A 24,011-nucleotide genomic window follows, 5' to 3' on the forward strand; every position below is an offset into this window, starting at 1 on the left:
ACAAAAGCTGCAAATACATGATAAAGACACATAAACATTCAAGAGGAGGGTGGAGACACTTACGTGCTAATGCTATCCACGCTTCCCAGCGATCTCAGCGCGTATTCGGCTACTAAATTAGCCATTTTTCTCCCCACGTCCTCCAAAACACCACCAAACGCCACAGAAACACTTCTCAAGTCGAAGATCCACGATGGAGAGATTCAGATGTGAGCTTTGGACAACATCTGTTCGCTGATAGCCAGTCTGTGTAGCGCTGCGACGCCATTATCTGTACGCTTCATGCGTAACCCGAGAGCGCACGAAAACACACGGACAATACGCCGAGCTATTCTCTAAACAATCTTACGTAAACTATTCAAACTGTCAATCACTTTAAACGTCCTTGTGGTTGGCTAACACTTCCATCCATCAAAACTGTGCTGGCGAGGCATTGGCTGGCTTCAAACACCCCTATTGTGATGTGTCCGGATTGACACCTCGCTGACCCATTCACGGACGCGCTTACTGTCCCGGGTTATAACAGCTCCTGCGATTGAAGGAGAGAGACGAGGGAGGGCTATTCTTACTCGGAAGAGACGATTCTGCTGGAAATAGATGGCGTTTCAAAGCTGGAATACGAATTATAATCGATATTTATTGGAAAATGGACGCTATCGATAACTATAACTCGAATCGCTTATGTAAACAAAGGAGGATCTATCGTGTTTTCCCCTATTTTTTCGTTGTTTTGGATTAAAAAGTGGATGCATTTTGAAGAGTGGACCCTTCTCTTGAAATGTATGCTGGTGTGTCTTGGAATAGTCTGAGCTGACCAGCGCTATTGGCGATCAAACGTGAGTACTGCGGTTCGCTTTGTTCATTTTAAATGGCCGGTCTTTCAGCATTTCTGTTAACCCTTTCCTCTCTGGTGTATTGATTTCAAAAACAAGCTCACATCGTTAATCTTGAGTGTTTTAGCTTTCAAATGATATATAGTTAATGATAATTGATTGAATATTGTTCTAAAACAAAGGTAATAAAAAGTCCGACCACGCCCGACCACGCCCTTCCGGCCCGCCCGCGGGCCGATGCGGGTTAACAGGTTAATGAGAAATTGAACAGGTGTTCCTAATAATCCTTTAGGTGAGTGTATATGTATATATATATATATATATATATATATATATATATATATATATATATATATATATATCTTGAAATGAAGGAAGTGTTCAATTCAAGAAAATGCCCTAGATAAGCCAAACACTCCCATATCCTATCCCAAAATGGCTCTAACTAGACAAATTCAATGATCAATTCAGTAATTCAGCAACAAATCACTCTACCTGTGGCCACAGGATTCACAAATAATTATGAGTAGTTTATATGAGCGAGACATTGATTTGTCTGAGAGGCAGTGGATTGATTGTGCAGTTGTGTCCATACAAACTGAGGTAATGGTTTAACTACAGGAGGAGAGAGGAATGGAGCTGAACAAAAGATATATTGTATTACTGAGGCCACAATGAGATACTTGCAGTCTGGCTACCCTGGAGTGCTGAATTTATTTGACTTTGTGCCCCTTTTGAAAAGAGCAAGTGTGTTAACTTTCCTTACAGTTTTGTTACCCAAACAATTGGGTAATTGTACAGATCTAAAAAAAAAAAAAAAATAATAATAATTATATATATATATATATATATATATATATATATATATATATATATATATATTTTTTTTTTTTTTTTTTTACAAATTTCTTTGCATATTGGAACCCTTTCCAACCATGACTATGATTTTTGAGATCCATCATTTCACACTGAGGACAACTGAGGGGCTCATATGTAATCACTGATTCTCCATTAGGAAATACAATGCATTAAGAACCAGTGCAGCGTGTTTCATTCTGGAGCAACAGTGAGCTTTTTAACTTTCTGTAAGAGTTGCATGCAAGTCCCTCAATTGTACTCAGTGTGAAAATATGGATCTCAAAATCATACAGTCATTGCTGGAAAGGGTTCAATACACAAAAGATGCTGGAAAACCAAAGAATTTGTGGGACCTGAATAATTCTTCTGAAGAAAAGCGGGCAGTTTAACTTCAGGACAAACAAGGAGCTCATGAACAACTATCACAAAAAACAGCTGTGCATACACAGCAACTCTAATACAGAATTACCAAATTTGCCATAAGTTAATTTATTAAGTTTCTACAATATATAAATATATTGTAGAAACTTAATTTCCTGTAAAGCTGCTTTGCAATGATTTGTATCTTAAAAAGCGCTATACAAATAAACTTGAATTGAATCATCCAGAAAACAATATATATATATATATATATATATATATATATATATATATATATATATATATATATGTAAACTTTTGAACAGGGTCATTTTCACTTTTAACTTTACATGAATGAAAACAAGGCTGAGAGAAAGAAGTTCAGCCTGTCAGAACTTCTGACAGACCTCTGTGTCGATCATAAATAAATAAAAAAAAGTGGGTTGTTAAAATCAGACATGATGAGGGACCTTAGTACAGCTTTTGTTTTTGTCAAAAGAAATATGGCATCAACCCAGACTAAAATCGATATACTTTTTTTTTCCTATTAAGTGGAGTATGTTTTGGGGCTGACCAAATCAGCTTTGTGCAAGTTAATGAGCCTGGGTGTGGTGTAAATGGTTACAATTTAAACTACTACATTTTGTTACTACATTAAACTTTGTAGAAACATGTATTATTAACACTGGAATAAAATTTCAGACTGAATTAATTACAATGTTTTAACTCACAAACACATTTATGGTGTACCCTTATGAACATTAACCATGGTTTTACTACACTGTTAAAAAAAAAAAGTTGAGCCAACGTAATTTTAAGGCAACCAGCTTCAGCAGATTTTTGAGTTCTCAACTTATTTTTTAGGAAATTTCCCAACTTTTTGTTGTATAAACTTAAAATTAAGGCAACCAGCTTCAGCAGATTTTTGAGTTCTCAACTTTTTGTTTTAAGTTGGCTCAACTTTCTTTTTTTTTTTTTTTACAGTGTACCAATAAAACCAAAGAAACATGGTTAGTATAGTTTAACCATGGTAACCTAAAATTAAAAATGGTTTTGCTACACTAACCATAGTTTAACCTTGGTATTTGTAGTGAAACTGTGGCATACAAACAGTAAAATACAACGCTATTGTTATATACACTTTTATATATCATAAAACCATGGTTAATTTTCATAAGGATACACTTGTTTACATTTTAAGAGAGAGAGAAAAAAAACTATTATCAATAATCTATCTATAATTATATCATTTTTTTTTTATTAAAATTTAGATTGCATTAGTGCCTGCTCACTATTTCAACAGCACTGGTTCTGGAATTATTTTCACCACAGAGTTTATTAAAAGTGCCGAACCAAGTTAAACAACTATGAAGTGAATCAAAACAATTTAAAACTTTAAATTGATGCAAAAAAAAAAAAAAAGTCCATAAGTGATCATTTAACACTAATTCCCCTATGTAGAAAAAGAATGACGTTTGTTCTATTATTTTGTTCCAGAAAATTCTTTACATATTTTTTATACAAATAATTGATTATCTATATATACACATTTCAAAGGAAATTTAATTTATTATGGTTGAGAGTTGCAAGAGGCAAAAGAAGCATGTAACACGAACTATAAAATCAAATTTCTGTTCGCCACAAAGGCAGATACAGAGATGTGATGTGTGTCAGTTCAAGAGCTCATCTCAGTGTTTTTCCCGCCCCTATCCTTCACATTACAGATCAGCTGGAGGGCTGTAACGATACAGTCAGCGTACGATACATTCGGTGACATTTCCATGCTGACCACCTCCCCCTCATTCCACACAAATTGGTGTTATTGAAATTTGAGCAAACTCGCACATTTTTTCCGATACAGACAACCTGTGCAACCCTGCATAATTCAGGCTGATAAATATGTGATTCCAACTAAGAATATTCATCAACTGAGCACTTCTGAAATGCACCTGGCAAGAGAACAAATTTGCATTTTCATTCTTTATCGGAATGAAATGAGAATGCATGTCATTAGACAGGAGAGATTACAGGGCGAAAGGAGAAAGTCCTCCCACACACATTTTACCTTCCAGTGAGGCATGTCAGAATTAATAAACCTGTGTCTGCAAATGAAAATCCTTACTAAAAGCCTGGGACAGGTGACATGTAGCTCCGCTCTTTTCAATGCAAACTAGATTGCAGTAATTTGGTCCATTTACGCTCCAATTTCATCACACTAAAGTAGAAGTTGTCGTACGAAAGACTAAATAGTCCATCTCACGGCTTTCGTTACAACAACTGTGGATGACCAGCATTACCTCGCGATTGTACAGCTTTCTAAACCTGTCATGGCCATCATGTCTATAATTGCATCTGCCTTCTGAAGTAAATGCTGAAAAATACAGGAGAAAATGTCTTTGCTTTTAATGCCAAAGAAAAGTTATATTTAATGCACTCAAAGTCTCGGGAAGCCAGAAGGTCACGCAGAGCCCGAGTGAATTGCAATGGGAAAGCATGTCAAAGGCTTTCAATTGTACAAATGAGTTCTAATGCAAAGAGTGAAGGTCATTGTGCCATTCATAAAAAAAAAAAAATTCACATTAGATCTCACTGAGGGGATACATTCATCAAGACTGCCAAAGGGACAATATGCTTCTTTCAAAAACACGATCGCCGGAAACCTGCATTGAGCTGCTGTCAATTAATAGAGCATAATGGTAATTGTAAAAAGAACTACAACTACTACAAGGAAGAGCATAAGAGATATATTTTCTGCTTCAGAAGGAGAGAGAACATTATGGCATAAAGCAACAACATGGCAGACATTGCTGTGGATGGATTAGAAGGTGGATATGTTCCTGTGCTGTACACTTCTAAGACGAAGGTTTTGATAGACTTTGAAATGTTTTTTTTTAATCATTATTTCTTCTGGTGCAAATATGGAATATGTACTCATAGAATCAGTTGAAATCACAAAGTGTGCACACTGTTGAGTCTGGAGGAAGGTGGTGGGCTCCAGCAGGGATGAAGGTCCTAAGGCTGGGAGGGCAGTTTGCTTCTCACACTCCCTCTAACAAATTACAACATCTTCCTCTTCTCAAACTCCTGCAGAAAACAGGGAAGAGTAAACAGGGGTCATACAAACATGATCGGCAGGGACTGCCTTCAATGCATCCTTAGCAGGGGTCTGTTATGCAGTTAGTTGAGAAAGTTTACTGCCAAGATTTGTTAACATTTGACAGAGTATACTGTGCTTAAAAGTGTTGAAATACAACACAAAGAATAATTAATTATAAGGAAATGGAAGGAAACAAGAAAAAAAAAAACGAAAAGCGAAGAGATAAGCAAAATGTAAAGAATGTGCTGTTTAAAATGTATTTTCATTGTACTTTTTTTGTTTGAATTATTAGGGTTAAGTAAATTGCTTTGAGAAGCTTCTTTTAAAGGTGCTAGATAAATTAAAGAGCACTTTTACTACTGAAATGACAAAAAAAGTTCAATAAAATGGATTTAAAAGGCAGTTCACATTAAAAATGAAAATGCAGTATTTTTTCCTTGTGCCGTTCCAAACCTATAAACTTTATTTCTTTAATGGAACACAAAAAGAGTGTCCATGTTGCTCTTTTGCATAAAATAAAAGAGGATGAGGATCAGAGACACAACAGGGCAAAAAGACTACTTTTGTGTTCCAAACAAGAAAGGAATTCATGTAGGTTTATGACAACTTATAAATGATAGAATTTTCATTTGTGGGTAAATTATTCCTTGAAATGCAAACTATGAACATCATTAAGAGTAAAGATTATTTGGTGTTGCTTATATTGTGTCCCTCAGGATATAAAACGGTTTTCCCTTCTACCAGAATGATTTTTATTTTTTCAAGTCTGGAAACCTTTCTTTGGAAATGTGGTTTGTACTCTTATTTGTCTCTGATGTTTTCATATTTTTTGTATTTTAGGAGAAAATGCCAGGGTTTTGACCTTGCCTGTTGCACAAAATCTTTCATTGCTGAGTTTCTGGAGTGTTTTTTTGTTTCTTTTTGTTTTTTAGACTGCTCAAAAATGTTTTGTTTCAGCTTGGTGTCCCTAATAGTTTAATGAGAATCTCTATATTCGATATTTAAGTATATATATATTTGATTTATCAAAAGTGGAAGTCCCAACAGCTGGAAAACCCTCTGCATTAAATTTCAGGATTTAAGGCCATACAAAGGTTAAATTGCACAGAAAAAAATATAAATAAATAATAAAAAAACATTGACAGAAGCTGTGGGCAAACACATAAAGCCGTGAGAAATGTACTGTATGATACAAATAGTATACAGTCAGGAATAGCTATTTACAGTTCATTTACAAAGGCTTACAGCTACAGGGTGATGCATTGTGCTTTTGAAAACGCATTTTCCTCAAGTAAGGGTGACAGAATGGTGCATTTCTGAGATCCTGAGATTCTGAATTTCTTTATGCAAATGTCATGTTTCAAAAACGAAAATGCACGGTTTATTTATAAAAATACTTGAAGCTCTACTGCCATCTAATGGTCGTGCAGTGCCGTGTCTGCTGCAGACTGAAATAATATAGATTGCAGAAAATAGCCTTGAGTAACACAACAAGAAATTAAGTATTTGCAGTGATTACATCATTAGCAAAATGAGAGGGGGAAAAGAATGAGAGCTTGTTTAGTATATTCCCATGCCATGTGCAGTATAGTAGCTAGTAGTAAACTAGTAGGGCTCAGTGTTTTACTGAATATTCATAATACATTTGCAAAGATTTTGTGATATAAATTAAGCATGATTATGAATATTGATTTATATGTACATGTTCTGGTCATTAGTGTTTCTAAAATTGTGAAGCGTTAAGACCGATTCTTCAGATAGTTCAAACTGTCTGTTTAAATGATGATTCAAAACACTGATGCAAAGGTTTGTTTGTATCATCACTCAAAAATCGTTGTGGCTCTTTACCATGTAAATATTGCAGTAAATTATTCTGCATTGCTATTTCAAAAATACACTACCATACTAAAGATGAAAACTGTGAGATCTGAATGATTTGTTTTCATGTTTTTCATAAAATATTTAGTAAAAACAGTAATATTGTGAAACATTACATAACTGTTTTTTAAATTATTATTATTATTATTACATATTTTAAAATGTAATTTATTCCTGTGATAGCAAAGCTGCTTTTTTCAGCATCATTACTCGGATGATTCTTCAGAAATCATTCTAAATTTTCAAATTTCATGCTCATGAAATATTATAAAGATTTTGTAAAATGTTGTGCTGCTTAATGTTTTTTGTGAAAACAGTGATCTTCAGGAGTTCAAAACAGCATTTGTTTGAAATACAAATCTTTTGTAACATTATATATGTCTTTACTGTCACTTCAATAATTTAATGCATCCTTGCTGAATAAAAGTATTAATACCTTTAAAAATCTCTGATCCAAAACTTTTGAATGGCAGTGTAATTGTTTTTATGCTTACTTAAAAGTGAGACACTAGGGTGTATAAAGGGTTAATATTCAGGTTGGGACTGTGGCAGGTACACTGCAAGTGAGTTGCCACCACATGTGTGAGTGTGTTAACATGGGGGAAACAGACAATCAACTTTGAGGCGTGTGTATGTGCTATCAATATTAAATCGGCCAATGAGATAAACACAGATGTATGAACACAATGGGCTGCAAAATTAACAAGCAGCCAGAGTGTTTTTCATCATTACTTCCAATGATTACAAATTAGAATCCAGGGGTGTGGTGGAAGAGGAGAGAAAATGGTATTGATGCAGAGGAAGGAGCACTTGCTAACGCTGATAATGAAAGGCTAAAATGATGAATGAGTGTAATACACGCTTTCACTTTTTATACATCTTGTTAAAACTCCTGGCTGTGATAAATTGAGATAAAGAGTCAGAGCTGCTAACTCACCAATATAAATGGAGCTTTGTTCATTTCCTCTCTTGCGGTGTAGCTTTCTATTGAATATCTTACGGTAAAAACTCCTGTGATTGTGTAAGGGGGCCCTTTATATTAGTCACCACATTGGCCCACAGAACGCTGAATTTTCCAGAGCTGTTTCGGCTAGAGCCACACAAACCGATAAATCTACTTTAAAAAGAGTTATCAGCAAACTGACATCACTGTGAGACTTCAAACTAAGAAGAAAAATATATATATATTTTATTTTTTTTTTACTAAAAAGGTTCTCTTTAAAGTCTTGCTCTCAACATGTTTGAGTTTGCAGAACCAAAAACAGCACTGAGCATTTAGTGAGGTAAAACACGAGGTGACAGCTCTGTGGTGAATCTGCCTCTGAGTTACAGCTCACACTGAGAGAAAAACGGTCTCACCTTGTACATGGTGCTGCCCAGCTGTGCTGGAGACATGCTGACGATGACTCCAGCCGACTGCAGAGCAGCGATCTTCTCTTTGGCACCCCCTTTGCCTCCGGCAATGATGGCTCCTGCGTGCCCCATTCTCCTTCCAGGAGGGGCCGTCAAGCCAGCAATGAATGACACCACTGGCTTAGCATTGGCACCCTAAAGAATAAAAAAAAATAAAAAATACACAAGTTAAAAGACTTCGAAATAAACACACACACTTTATTTTCTGAACGAAATTAATATTTATATATAGCAACAATGCATTGGCAATGTGTCAAGTGACAATGATAGTAAATTGACAGTAATGACATTTACACGGTTACAAAACGTTTCTATTTCAAATGATTGTTTGTGAACTTTCTATTCAAAGAATCTTGTAAAAAGAAGTTGCTTGCGCAACATTAAGCATCACAAATAATTTCTATGAAGTGATGGTAAAAAAAAATAAAAAATAGATGAGAGGAAAAAATAATATTTCAATGCTTTTGCGTTCCCCCAAAAAATGTATACGTTCCCCTGAGATATAGGGATGGGACGATACACCTACCTCCCGATTCGATACCATCACGATACTTGGGTGCCGATACAATATGTATTGCGATTTTTTAAAGAATTTCCATTCTACAAGTATTGCGATTCGATATTGCTGTGTCGCGATTTTTGTTTTTTGTTTTTAACTCTAGACCATGTGAAAAAGTTGAATGATACATTTAATATATAGACTGTCACAATAAAAAAAAAAAAAAAACTCATCTTAGCAGTCTCTATTGCGATTTGATATTACAATTTATTGTGATTTTGGTTTGCTTATTAAAGACTAGACAATGGAAAATAGTTGATTATACCCTTAAAAGAGACTGTACATGATGAGTCATATTAACAAAAACAATGCATCACATCTTTCTGAACTTTTATTTCAGGAGCATACACATACAGTGTATATTTAAAGTACCAAAACCCTGAACTTGCACATGAATATAATAGTCAAATGTTCAACAAAATGAGCAGAAATAACACTTTCTGTAATAAAATAAAGTGCTATGTTACTTTGCATACCGTTTTAGTCATGTTAAGTCATGATTTCCAGGAAGTTGGGATTCAAAACATGAAGGTGCAGAAATAATTCTGGAAGAGGTTTGATCCTCTGCCTCCGTCATGGTTTTGCTTTCTCGCGCCGGCTTTAAACTTATATGACGTCATCTAATGCAGCGGCACTGCGCACAGAGCGATCGCTGTATGACATCAAAGCACTGTGGGAGCTACAGAGAGCAGACGGCTCCCACTGATCTATATATAACAGGGCTTCCTGGAGTCTCCCCAACACTGCACATTTTGCATGTCTCCTTTATCAATCACACCTGATTCAACTCATCAGCTCATTAGTAGCAACTCCATGACCTGAAATGGGTGTGTCAGACAAAGGAGACATGCAAAATGTGCAGAGTTGGGGAGGCTCCAGGAACGTGTTTGGTAACCCCTGATATATAATGACGGCTCCGCATGCTTTCGAATCACTCTCGCGGTACTTTGATGTCATACACTGATCATCTGTGCGGTGCTGCTCCAAGTCGAACACATCTATACATTTCACCCTCTGTTAGAATTATAAAGCGCTTCTCCCCACCACCTCTAAGGAAAAGAAAAATCAATTCTGGGCTAAACCAATCGATTTTTAAATAGTTTTAAAAAGAATCGCGATAGTTAGGTGAATCGATTTTTTCTCCCACCCCTACTGAGATACTTTGCGTTTGCTCACAAAACTTATGTTCCCCTAAATCACTTTGCATTTACTCACAAAACGCATGCGTTCCACTGAAATACTTTGCGTTCGCTCACAAAACCCATGCATTCTAGAGATACCTTGCATTCGCTCTAAAAACATATGAGTTTCCATCAAATACTTAGCGTACGTTTTTGCATTTGCTCACAAAACGTATGCGTTTCCCTGAAATACTTTTTGTTCACATGCAAATCTTATTATTATTCCTGAGATATACTTCGAAACCATTTTACTTTACTTTTACTTTACTTTACTTTTGTCATTTAGCAGACGCTTTTGTCCAAAGCGACTTACAAATAAGAAAAAGTAACTAAAACTAAAAAGTTACAACTCTATAAATACTATCTACCCACATATTTAAGAACATAAAGAAATTAAATAAAATTGACATGCATATAACAACATTTCAATAATAAACATATAGCCCTCTTCACACTAAGAGGGCTTCACACGACGACTGCCGCGACCGCTGCCGCGGTATAATAACCTTTATTATACCAATCCAACAAATCATCACTTCAATTCAGCTGGACCCACTTTCCTGTTTATCAACTACAAATGGCCAAGCAAGTGCACACACTGACAAGATACACGATACAGTACGAGACCAAACGCGATTTCAGCAACTCTCATCCCAGTAAACTTTAAAGTAAATTAAAAACTAGTAAATTTTAAAGTTATCTTATCGATCCCAAACATCTGTATGGCATGTGTATGTGTGTATTCATAAAGTTACAATCTTTAGTAAAAATGTGTTTTTGTTTGACCACTGCATTGTGGGTCTCCTTAAAAATAACCATTTCCATAATGGCGCTAAGTAAGGCCTACAAGAAAAATGTTTTGAGACAATTACAGTAGGTTAGTCTCTATTTTTATTTCCTCAAAATGCAGTTCACATACTTATAAACAAAAGGTAAAGATAAGTGCAGAGGCTTTTAGACAGAGTATATTAAATTGGCATTAAAAGGGAGGCAGATCAAGGCATGTAATAGCTTGTGTGGGAGTAAGCAGAGGGGCAGACAGTGACTCGAGTATGTCATTTAATACAATCTCACTTTCATGGAAGGCAATTTGTCATGTCCACGCCAATTAACTGTCATTGCTCATAGGCCATCATGCTCAGGTCTGTTTTTTCCCTCATTCCCACCATATTCTGTCCTCATGAATGACATCCTTATTCCAGAGTGGGATGTGGGTTGTCATAATTGCAACTGCAGCTGCCAACAATAGCATAAATTGGTAGCCTAACATTTTGGATGTAGGCTGAAGCTACCTGGCATATCTTTGAAATGACATGAGGCTCAAACAAAAAGTAAAGGGATGGCTGGTTAGCATGTGCCAAACCTCATCATTCTGCATCTTTCTCCACTGACAGCATTTCTATTTTCTATTCAGATTTTTTTCCTGAGCAAGCTTTTAACATCTTATAAATATCATATTATAGAAGATATTTTTAAGTTGCATACTTCTGGGCATTCCTGCATCAGCTGAGCTACTGCCATCTAGATCAATAGAAATGCTAATGGATCGTTTTCTCCGGTATTATAGACCTCCTCGGGCTCAAATGAAGTCATCACTAATTCAGACGTGCTCATTAGCATCTCACAGAAGAGTAGGTTCCTAAACTTCACTGGCAATTTTTGATTTCACTAAACTTTAAAAGGGAACGCAAACTTTAGGTAGAGAAGATGAAATGAATGTGACCGTCAAAGGCAGTCTGACTTAATACTTGATAATCTTCAACTACCCGCTAACATTACAACGCTCCACAGGAGCCGTCTTCGGTTCAAAGCTCAAGCTGTTCATGCTCACTCAGCCGACTAAAGACTAAAGCCTAATCTGGGAAGATTACAATAATGAACTGCGGTAATTATATTTTGCTCAGGCACAAAACCTTGAGACAATGTTGGAGAGGAATGCCATCCTTTCATTTTGTACTCCTTTTTTGCTGAATGACAACGGCTTCTTCAGAAACTCTCCAGTCAACCCTATTTTGAGCTTGTTTAGCAATTACATGAGTCAAAGAACGGTCTTAAAGGAACAGTTCCGCCAAAACAAATTCTGTTATTAATTCTTTGATAATGAAGTGAAGTAAAGTGAGGCCAATTATGGTGACCCATACTCAGAATTTGTGCTCTGCATTTAACCCATCCAAGTGCACACACACAGTAGTGAACACACACCCGGAGCAGTGGGCAGCCAGTGCTGTGGCACAAGGGGAGCAGTTGGGGGTTCGGTGTCTTGCTCGAGGGTCTCCCATCAGTCATGGTATTTAAGGAGGAGAGAGCGTTACAATTCCTGCCAGACCTGAGACTCGAACCCGCAACCTTCGGGTTACAAGTCCGACTCTCTATCCATTAGGCCATAGGTCACTAACAGGCGGACCGCGGTCCTGATCCGGACCCAAAAGCCGTCCCATACGGACCCGTCTACAGCCAAAACAGAAGGTTAAGATTTAAACCTGACGGTGCGCTTCTATTTCTGCCGGCGCAGCTTTTGAAGTCTTTACGGTAGTGGGGTCGCCAACTGGCAGACTCCGGTCCGAATTCGTTAAGGCTTTTGACATAATGAAATAAATAAATACCAAACGCTAATTTAATAAATCAAATTTATATTAAGCACATCAAGGTCAGCTCTAGAGCCATTTGGGTGCAGTCGTGCGTGCAGTGATGAGAGATGCATGCGCGCAGAGATGAAACTTTTAGTGAGTGAAAAACGATGGCATTTTCAAAAATTAGGAAAGTTGACGCGTCCTTAAATGTGGGGACTGAAAGACAAGAATTGCGATTAAACTTAAAAAGGCTATTCATTCAATAAATATGATCGCTGCACGTTTCAGATTCAGCTGCTGCGGTCAGTGCGGTGCTTTGTGGAGTCTGTCTCTTGGGCTTGTGTACTGCCATTCCGCTGGAAGAGGATGATTTTCCATTTTCAATCAGTACGTCTGCTGTTGTCAAAGATCAATGTGAAAACAACCCATATAAGCAGCAAACACGCAGAGTTGTAAATGTGAACTGGTGGATCAACAAGAAGATAATGTGTTGTAAAATGTAACCAATTAAGGCAGTAAAATATATTTATATACGTTAATTAATATAATACTTTATTGCTTTTGTGAAAACCTGCATCTGAACTGTAAATCATGCTTTTTACAGTCATTTTATTTAATTTATTTATTTTATTTTTGTGCAGGTCTTAAAAAAGGTCTTTAAATGTCTTGAAATTAAGCTTAAATATCTTGCATATACCCTGGCCTGGCAAAAACCATCAATTGTTTTTTAGAATTGTCCGGACCTCGGCTGGTGGGGAGGGTCCATTACTGGACCTCAAGCCATTTTAGTTGAAGACCCCTGCATTAGGCCATGACTACATAGTAAAACATAACCGCACATAATTTTTATTTCTGAGTAAACTCTCTCTTTAAGTGTATAAATTGAATGTATTTTGTCAGAACAAAGCCCAGAAAAATAGCTGACAGGTATGCAACGGACGTCTGCGGAAAACTATTTGTCAGGTTCCACGTTAAAAGTTGGAAAGCTTCCTCTCGATCATTCAGCAGATCCAAATAATGTTGCAGTGACTGTGGACTACAAGTGGATCTTAATCGGCAACGTTCCCTAGGTGACAAATGTTAGCAATAAGCAAAAACAAGCATGAAGCTGACAAGCACTTGAGAGGAATATTCATATCAATGTGCTAATTTGGCTGAAAAGCAATTTTGCAGTTTGCCTTGGCAATTCTGACACAAGGACTTACTGGTGTATGCGTGTTGGGAGTTGATAAATTAGAAGAAAAGAGGAAAACAGGGTGCTCTCACAATTATTTGCACAACGCCACTACAGTAAATGGAAAGCAAGCATCAGATATGGATCCAGCAGGAAGTGTGGGGGCGTATAAATGCACTGTGAAGTTATGGGATTGGACCATAAGCCCTTTGTCACTACTATTATTCCATAAGAAAAACAGACATTCTTCCTAAGCCAGTCATACATAACCAGCAACATAAATCTGACATGACTTTTTTTGGAGCTAATAGTTTACAAGCTCCTGTATGGATCGCCGCTTCCATTACCGCCTGGAACCTGATGTATCATCCCTGCCCACAATTCTTAATGAGACCGGCATGCGTTTAACAGTTTGATCAATTCAGGTCTTGTTAACAGCGGCAGAGACGGAAAATTTCATAACTGCCAAATACTTCTCCCAAGGCTAAATCCGCTGCATGAAATGTAGCATGACCATGTATTGATCTCCATTATTCATAGCCAAGGCCATCTTTAAAAACTACATTGTTGAGGTAATGAGAAAAGTTCACCTGAAAGGAGCAATTTCATACAAATTGCAACTAATAATTTCCGCCAAATCAATTCTCCCACTAATTTAACTGACAGGCCGGAAAAGAAGAAACTTTCACAGAGCTAATCTGTGCTCGCTTTTCTCCAAGTACACAAAAGTGCTTAATGGTTTCTGCAACTGTGAAACTCCTCAACAATTCTGGAAATTGCAGATTTTGCCATTTCGGGTTCAGTTCAAATGTGGCAACAATAAAAATGAGCTCTTTAGCATGGTCTGATTCACAGAGTGGAGGAGTGTTTCTTTGAACATCCAAGCACTCACTTCAAAATGAGGCACTTGTCCATGCCGTGAACGTATTCAGAGCGATTTGCTTGATTTTCTGTGGTTACCGTGCCCCAGCGCTACCACGGTCTCAGACATAAGTTCTGTCTGAATCATGTCTGACTGCCTGGGTTCCTCTTGAGAAAATAGACGTTCGTACGGCAGTTTGCCACAATCAGCGTGGCTGAAACTATTCCATGAGTATTCACTGTGCCAACGCTTGTTTTATTTTATATAACAGACTGAAATTTCTTCCAATGCAAGACACTTGTTAACACATCAGCCTTCTGTATGACCGGAGGTATAAATATGACTGGCTAATGATGACACAAACCGAGGCGCCGTTAGGAGTGGAGGAGGTCTTTGACTGAGTGCAATCCAGCCTGGCTGGTCCAAAGATCACAACAACAGCTCTTTCCTTCACAGCCAAAACAGATCAAAGAGCAGCTGGAGGCTGCTTTCTCATTCACAGAAACAATGTGAGCTGCAGGGGCGAGTAGCTCCTGCTAGCAAAGAAAGAGGAGCTCCATGTGTGGCGAGGGTTCCTGTTTGTTGGAGAAAGCTGCCGATATCCAGAAGATGAAAAACAGTGTGTACTTCCCAAGGGCTAAGAAAAAAACAAAGCACTGATTCATGGGCCTAAAAGCGATTCATGAATGAATAACGGTGATTCTTCTTCTTTGAGTGTGTGTAAAGGCATGTGTAGAAGATCTTACAGGACAGTTTACCAAAAATAAAATAACACTTGCATAAATTATGCATATGACTTGTGCATTATATTGCAAGTTTTTTGAATCTATAAAATATTTGTGTGTGCTGAAGAGATATTTACATATGGCACATTTGGTGTCATTATTGCCAAACATCATCATTCAAATCTCATGAAAGATCATACATAACATCAAATGTGAATGTGTACATATTTGAACTGAACTAATGTGATGTTTTTCATTGAATAATGACTTAAATTTTGCTAGTTCTCACACAAAACTGTTGTCTGACTTCAAAGGACTTGGAATATCATCCAAAAGTCTTATGTATTACTTTTATCATTTTGTATCATGAAAATATGGAATTGTATAGAAAAGAGCATTGTGGAAATTCTGCCAAACATCATCTTTTGTGACTGACTGAAGAAAGATTTTTATGTGTGTCTGGATGGAACGACATGAGTTCATTTTTGAGTGTACTACTGCCTTAAATTCTCATTTATACAGCTAAAAACAGTGCATTATATCAATTTTTTTCTAACAAACCTGGCCCCTCAAAAAACAGGAAGTTACTGTTGTAGTAAGATCTAGAGATAGCACAAAGACAAATCAGTTTGCCTTGTGTTACATGGGTGTATAGATTCAAGGGTATGTAAACTTTTGAACGGGGTCATTTTTTATGAATTCAGTTATTATTTTGTCTTGTGGAGTATATGGAGTATAAATATCTGTTATGTGAAATAGCTTATTCAGGAGAGTACTAAATAAAAATAACATGCAATTTTCATGACCCTTCCTATTTAGTTAAAATTATTAACATATTTGCATATTCTGCAAGGGGAATGTAATCTTATGAGCACAGCTGTATAAACTTTAAAAAAATTTTTTTTTTAGATATGAACACATGAGAAGCCCCTTACAGAGTTGTGCTGTTTCAGGTACTCTGCTGCATTCTCTTCTGCATCTCCTCCAATCTCTCCAATCAGAATGATGCCCTCAGTTTTTGGGTCTTGCAGGAACACCTCCAGGCAGTCAATGAAGTTAGTGCCATTAAAAGGGTCTCCACCGATACCTGAAAGAAAATACACACCGTTCACAGACCTCTCTGCAATAAAACACTGTAGACTAATAATAATGGATGACTGATTGCTAGTTTTCCATACCGACGCACAACGACTGGCCCAGACCCACTTGTGTTGTCTGATGTACGGCTTCATACGTAAGGGTGCCCGATCTAGATACAATGCCTAAAAAAAAAAAGAATAGAGCAAGATAAAGATAAATAGCAGTATTATAATTTTATTTGGTTGTTAAACATATTAATTTAGTGCAATTATTACATTAAAAAGACGGCCAACAATTTAAATTTACACATTTAAGTACTTAATTGGCAATTGTTCATATATTTGATTCATTCATACGTATAGAATGTAATAAAAAAAAAATATTTAATTAGTGAACATCCATACATTTAATACAACATCAACACAAGCACGAGTCTCTACTTTTCTTCAATTGATTATATATGGTCTGCAGACAATTTTCTAGAAAACAAAAATGTAAATTTCTAGCCAATTTCAACATTCTAATGCACTTTTCAAGTGTGAAATGTAACCTAACGGGAAAAAAAAAACTATTGGAAAGGGCCAAACTTGGTTGAATCATTTCATTTCATTTTACGAGGTCACAACTTTTATTACAGAAACAAGCATAGAGTTCAAGGCTGAGTAGTACTCTTCGGAGCTCTTCAAAAACCTGTGTCATCTGTCTAGTGATTTGACTTGAAACGGCACAGGCCTGCAGTTTAAACTTCCCTGACACATGACTGATGAGAAGCTATCTGCACCACTTTCTTTTTAGCAATCTGAACACTGCACTACGGTCTACATCTGAGTTCATGTTTGAGCAGAGACATCTCATCATCCCTGACATGGTGAGAAACGCTAACAAATTCAATGCATTAAAAAGAGTCCATCTCAAATCGAGACCCGCTAGCTCTAGCTTTGATGCTTCTTTCATGAACATGAAGACACGAGGTGCGCTAGGCTTGTCAAGGATCTCTTAAGGTTCTATTCGATCAGCATGTTATGCTCCGCAATGTTGCTATGCTCATCTTCTGAAAAGATGCGTTTTCTTTGTCATAAAGAAAGGTGTCATCCAGTGGAGCTCTTACCAATCCTTCCTTTCTTGTGGATGTGCCCAGGCATGATCCCAATTTTGCACTCACCAGGCTACAAATAGATAACAGAAAAAAAAAACATTAAAAATCAGCTTAAATTATACATTTTCCTATAGGCAAGAAAGGTTGCAAGCAGCAGGGGTTTAGAATCAACCTGAAAACAAAACTGACAATTTAATACACATTGCAGGTATTATTGTAAATGATTCATCGGTGCACATTATTCCAAAGAAAAAAAATAATATTTTATTCAAATGTAATCACTTGCTTATAACTTGATGCCACCTGTCATAAACTACCCTTTAAAATTGTAAGGCTGCATTTATTTGATCAAAAAGTAAAACCATTTATAATTTAAAATATCTGTTTTCTATTTTTATTTTTATTTTATGTATTTCATTACCGTGATGGCAAAACTGATTTTTTTTTGTTGCAACAATTACTCCAGTCTTCAGTGTCACATGATCCTTCAGAAATCATTCTAATATGCTGATTTGGGGCTAAATAAATTTCTTATTATTATTATTATTAATGCAGAAAAGCGTTGTGCCACTTAATATTTTTGTGGAAACTGTGATGCATTTTTATTTATTTTTTTCATAAATTCAAAGTCAATGTCACTTTTGATCAATTTAATGTATCCTTGCTGAATAAAAGTAGTAATAAAAAAAAAATGGTTTGCTGTTGAATATCCCATTTCACTTATCCACATTACCTGGAATAATTTCCAACAGTGTTTTATAGTAGGCAAAGAGTGTTTGAATTACAGCCACAATTTTGCCAACTTCAACCATATGCCTTCTCTTCAAAACATCTAGTTGAGTTTCCAAAAACAAAGCTTGAAAGAAAAAAAAAACAGCACAAGTGCAGCTCTTACATTGATGACACCAGGACAGTTGGGGCCGACGAGGCGGGTCTTGCTCTGGCGGAGCAGCTTGTGTTTGACGCGCACCATGTCCTGCTGAGGGATACCCTCTGTGATACAGACGGCCAGTGGTATCTCTGCGTCAATTGCTTCGATGATGGCAGCTGCCGCAAAAGGAGGCGGCACATAGATCACGGTGGCATCAGCCCCTGCGCCATCCTTAGCCTAAAAAAACATTCAAAGAATCATTCACAGAACCAAACCAAAAATAATGTCAAACGTGCAATTTTGGGTATTTCAGTTTGGCTTCATGTTAAAGTGTTTAAATGGATTACACAACTGGCGTCTGGCCTTTAACGCTTCTGTTACTGTTGGTGTCACTTGCTCTAAATAAGTCCCCTAATGCCCTCAGAGAATCAGAGCAGCTGTCCAAAAAGTAACTGTGGCTCACAGGAGACTGTCAGCAGTCACACAGGCCATTACCTCCTTCACAGAGTTGAAGACTGGCAGACCCAGGTGTGTTTTGCCCCCCTTGCCTGGAGACACCCCTCCTACTAACTGCGAGCCATAGTCCAGAGACTGCTGACTGTGAAAGGTGCCCTAGAGACAGAGAGAGAAAACAGACATCTTTCAGCCAAGGGCAAAGAAGAATTTGCCTTAACGTTCAGCACAGTCAGCTTCTATTAACGCAAAAGGGACAAAGAATCACATTTTACTTTTGAGTCAAAGACATTTACGTACTATGAAAACATACTGCAACTGAAACAACATACTTCCTCGCCAGCCCAAAAAGATCATTTGTTGATGGTGATCCACAGTCCACACTGTTCAATTCTAAACAAGCAGATACTATCATTCCCAAGCACCAAAGGAACTAAAGACACATTAGTGTAAAGTGTGTGAAAGTTCATTAACCTTGAACCACAGTCGGTTGTTTGAAGCACCTGCTGTTCTACAAATCTCAGCATTAGCAGGAACGGCTGAAGCTTATTTTTAAAAGGTCCCTGATTACCTGCCACACCGATGCAATGCAGAAATATGTTGTTAATAAAGGATGTTAAAATCTGTACTGAACCTAAAAACAAACCTGCTGCCAAAGTATGAGCAGACCAGAGTACAAAGGTGGCATTTCTCAAAAGACACAGCAGCAAAAAAAGACACAGAGTGGGTGGTTAATGTCAGAGAGTGGGTGGAAAATGGCTTTGAAAAAAATTTAATTGACAAACATTTGTGTCTATAAAATTCTAAATTACATCTGTATAACTGACACATGACATTAGTTGAGCCCAAACCACTGCACAAAGGAAAATCATAGTTTTCAATAATTCGAAAAAAGGAAAACCTGCCTAAAAGTTATGCATGGCATAATATAGGCACAATTACATGTTTTGCATGGCTAAAGATTTTTAAGTACATAGTTAAATCAATTCACAAAGAGTAATGCAGAACATGACATAAATACTTGATCTGCATGCAGCCCAGAACATAGACTTACAAATGCAATTTTATTATGTGATGCACTTTAAAATCAATGAAAATGAAAACGACTATTTCCCCAATGATTAGGAACTTGAAGAGTCAGTGGAAATTGTACATCATGAACTTTAACCTTCCTTCCACGCTATGTCCATGTTAATTATTACAAATGATTTTGAAACATCGCAGATAAGTCCAAAGGCAAGGGTCGCCAGTACCAAGTCAATATCTACCACTGTAATATTAAAAATATAATTAGAAAGAATAAGAAATCGGGCACGTTTTCGATCCATTTCCCCTCAGAGTGTCCTCTTGCCAACTTTTCTAGCATCGTTTGTTCTTATGCTTTCATTAACACTGAAGTGCAGTGCTAACTTTGCCGTTTTTTCTGAACGCTGCCTCCGTTAACAGTGTGGCGATTAATTTGAGATATGGTCTGCTTATGTAGCCGTACAGCAAAGTTAATATGCCGCGATGACACTCCAGTCATTCCTCATCCCCTTCTAATTATAATGAGTGCTCATTAAAACTTCATCTAATAACCCTTTATTATAGTAAAGAGTCATTTGAAAGAGGGTGAAGGAGAGCGAGAGAAATACAATGAGAGATACAACATAAATCACAGGGGTGAGAAAAGCAAGGTTATTGGATATGGAGCCAGCAGTTTTAGTGTAAAGGGCCTATGGACAGACGTCAATCCTTATTTAATAACATAAAACAAGAATGGATAATACATTTGAAAACCAACTCATGTACAACAGTATTCTTTGAAGTGGCCATATTATATCTTTTATGGATTTTTTTTTTATTCAATTAATATTTTAATTTATAAATTATCTTATTTGTACTTGTTGTTATTATTATTATTATATAACCTCCCACTTGTGTCTCTTTTTTTTTGCATCAAAACCCACTCTGCTCTCAAAATTTTGTGCCCATATTATTACAAACAAGGAAGCATGCAGACTTTACATCAAGTTTATCTGTGTTCTGTGACTCACTGTTCGCAAATCTGAATTTATCCACTTAAATATTTTGGGTCAAATAAAGCTTTGGCTTTATCAACAGCATCTGTGGCATTAAATACCACCGAAAATTATGAGTACCTCAGTTTTAAAAACAAGAGCATCAAAATTACATTTATTGCTTGAATTTTATCATCAAATTTATGCACATTGTTTGTATTTTCGAAACTCACTCAGAGAAGCAATAATTAAATATCACAATTTTGGTCAATCATTTTTGCCCTCCAAAACTGTTGACTGAAACCGAAAATACATTTTCGACTGAATATTATTATATTTTCGGTTTCTGAAATTTCAGTACATCATTACATATAAGCCCTTATGGCATGTTATGGTGAGCAGATGATCAAGTTTAAAATACAGTGAGATTTACTGCTGTTGCTTAGCCAATTACTCTCACTCAGACAGGCCTCAACCAAGTAGACTGCATTCCAATTAATGACTAAATGAAACATAGGAGAGCTATATAGAAATATCTTTTCAGATATTTAGGCTGAAATGCAGGATGCTGTGGGGAACACAGACGGTGGCTACTCACCTGTTTTCCTGTGAAGCCTTGACAGATGACCTTAGTGTTCTTGTTGATGTAAAGGTTGTTCCTGTTGCCAGTATAACAGTGTCTCACCCCAGCCTGCTGCACTGCAAATACAAACACAACAGCAGTGGAATGCGATCCAAGATTCAGTAAATACACCTATTAAACCTTCTTTTTTTTTTTTACATTTCTTAGTGAGGTCTTTATGTCCAAATGTTGCCGTTTCTATAAATATTGGATTTTATTTCCATCTTCATAATATTTTCTGGGTCCAACACACCTGCCTGCAGTTTATTTATTAATCTGTCACAACAGATGCAAATGTTTGACCTCTAGGGTTACAACTAAATTAAGTCAGGAAACTCCAAAATAAACTGGCATCAACTTGACAGCTACATTAGTAAACTTAGTCTAGGCCTAAGAAGTTTCATTCACATTACTCTAAGTTCCCTACAGGATCTGATGTCCAAAGGTCATGCTGCCTTGACCTCAAATAGTTTAGAAATAAGACAGGGGTCGAACCGACAGCACTAGCACAAAGCACCATGCTGAACTATAAATGTCAATATGTTTATAAGTGATCAGCAAAGAGTTTAAACTCCTGAATGATGCAACAGAAAAGAACAAGACTTCAAAAAACACGCAATTGAACTGCCAGGATTAGATGGTCCATCCATTTATCTAGGTTAAAGTCACATAGACAATCAGTTGCTTATCTACTCAATGGCATAGCTATTTTGTCTGGATGTCTGCAGATGTGAAATAAATGCAACAATACACAGCATTACACTGTAATTTCAGTAAGTATACTGTTGGATTTGAAAAAGTATAGTATGCAGTGTATCGCAGTGAGAGAGTTATGTGATAAAACTTTATGTGAGTGAAAATTCTCTTATTGACAGGCACTTGAATTGCACAAGACTGGAAGAGTAAACAGAGAACCAAAAGTTTCAAAAGTGGTGACTACAGATTACAGGACAATGCTCTGACCATTTAGATTATCCACTATATTACTCTTAAAAGAGAGAGGGAGAAAAAGGGGATTTAGAGTGTTATGCACTGATGACAGTTAAGTACAAGCAACCACACACAGCTTGTCACACTAGTCCTCATGCATTAATACCGGCCAACTTGCGTTCAGCAGAATTATATGAAAGATATTAGTAAAATAGACATAGACTCCTTTATTTCCAACATATAGATAAGCACTTAGTTACATTATTCGATACTGCTGTCATTCTGCAACTTTTCAAGTTCACTAACATTGATCTATTAAATCAATTTTAATAAATTAAGCTCGCGATGAGTTTGAAATGAAGCGTATTTACCAGTAAAGGTCACGTTTCAGAAGTTCACTGTTAAATATGTTACACTTGGTGCTGATAACACGAACACAACAGCATTAGCATTAGCTAACTGTGTGTGTTTAATGAAGAAAACGAGAGATAAATGACTCTAACGGGTACAACGGCTAATGCAACAATGTCAAAACAAAGACAGCCATGTGTTTCAAATGTAACAACACTCGTGTCAGTTTTACTTACAGAGCAACCGGGCAAACAGCCTGCTATGAGACATCTTCGGTCATTCACCAATGACACCGGACAGACATGGACCTGAACCTCAGCGCACATAGTAGTCCTGCTAGACGCCTGAAGAGATAGAAACGCCTTCATATAAAACACACCGTAGAATTAAATGTGACTTTAGAAATACATTTAGCACGGTGTTTTAAATGAATCCATGAAAACGGACATTATTGCTGGAGAATGTTGTTCATGACTGCCCTGAATAATAATATAATATAATATAATATAATATAATATAATATAATATAATATAATATAATATAATATAATATAATATAATATAATATAATATAATATAATACAATATAATATAATACAATATAATACAATAATCAGATTAATCTGATAGATAATCAGCAGTAAATTATTATTATTATTATTATTATTATTATTATTACTATTTGCACCATTATTACACCACAGAAAGTAACACAGTACAAACAGTATCCATGTTTTCCAATTGTTGTTGATTTTTGTTGTTGTTGTTGTTGTTTTGCAAGACAAACAGGAAAAAAATAAAGGAAATAAAGAGGCAGATTGTTATTATTATCATCATCATTATCATCATAATTTCAAAGCAGATCCATATTATTTAATCTCGTATAAACGGAATAAAATATGGCTTAGCTTTAGTCCATTTTCTCACATGAGACTTTCCTAGTAAAATAAACAGGCGTATGATAAAATAATATTGCAAGCAATCATGTACAAAAAAAAAAAAATCTAATGACATCATGGACTTTGTTTAAAATAATAATAATAATAATAATAATAATATAAAAACCCAAAGATTCTTAAAAAGTTAGAAACAGCTGTC

At 36.4% G+C, this 24,011-nt stretch overlaps 1 protein-coding gene across 1 annotated transcript; it reads right to left on the reverse strand.

The window, feature by feature from the left end:
• Nucleotides 1–4,779: 4,779 nt before the first annotated feature.
• Nucleotides 4,780–23,269, reverse strand: LOC306873952 (succinate--CoA ligase [ADP/GDP-forming] subunit alpha, mitochondrial). The gene is made up of 9 exons (XM_079423556.1): nt 23,150–23,269; nt 21,609–21,709; nt 19,053–19,169; nt 18,582–18,794; nt 17,699–17,756; nt 16,689–16,772; nt 16,446–16,597; nt 8,386–8,574; nt 4,780–5,135 (listed from the first exon to the last, which is right to left on the reverse strand). Exons 1-9 carry the CDS (start codon nt 23,181–23,183, stop codon nt 5,109–5,111), a joined length of 975 nt encoding a protein of 324 aa, XP_079279682.1. The 5' UTR covers nt 23,184–23,269; the 3' UTR covers nt 4,780–5,108.
• Nucleotides 23,270–24,011: the final 742 nt, after the last annotated feature.

Source organism: Barbus barbus (genome assembly GCF_936440315.1).
Source record: "Barbus barbus genome assembly, chromosome: 8".
Taxonomy (NCBI): Eukaryota; Metazoa; Chordata; class Actinopteri; order Cypriniformes; family Cyprinidae; genus Barbus; species Barbus barbus.

Excerpts from the sequence above, each read along its gene's own strand:
- LOC306873952 (XM_079423556.1), bottom strand. The coding sequence starts at position 23,183 with ATGTCTCATAGCAGGCTGTTTGCCCGGTTGCTCT. Across the intron at positions 21,710-23,149 it reads GCTGTTTGCCCGGTTGCTCT|TGCAGCAGGCTGGGGTGAGA; the intron begins GTAAGTAAAACT and ends TTGTATTTGCAG. Across the intron at positions 16,773-17,698 it reads CCACAAGAAAGGAAGGATTG|GCATTGTATCTAGATCGGGC; the intron begins GTAAGAGCTCCA and ends TTTTTTTTTTAG.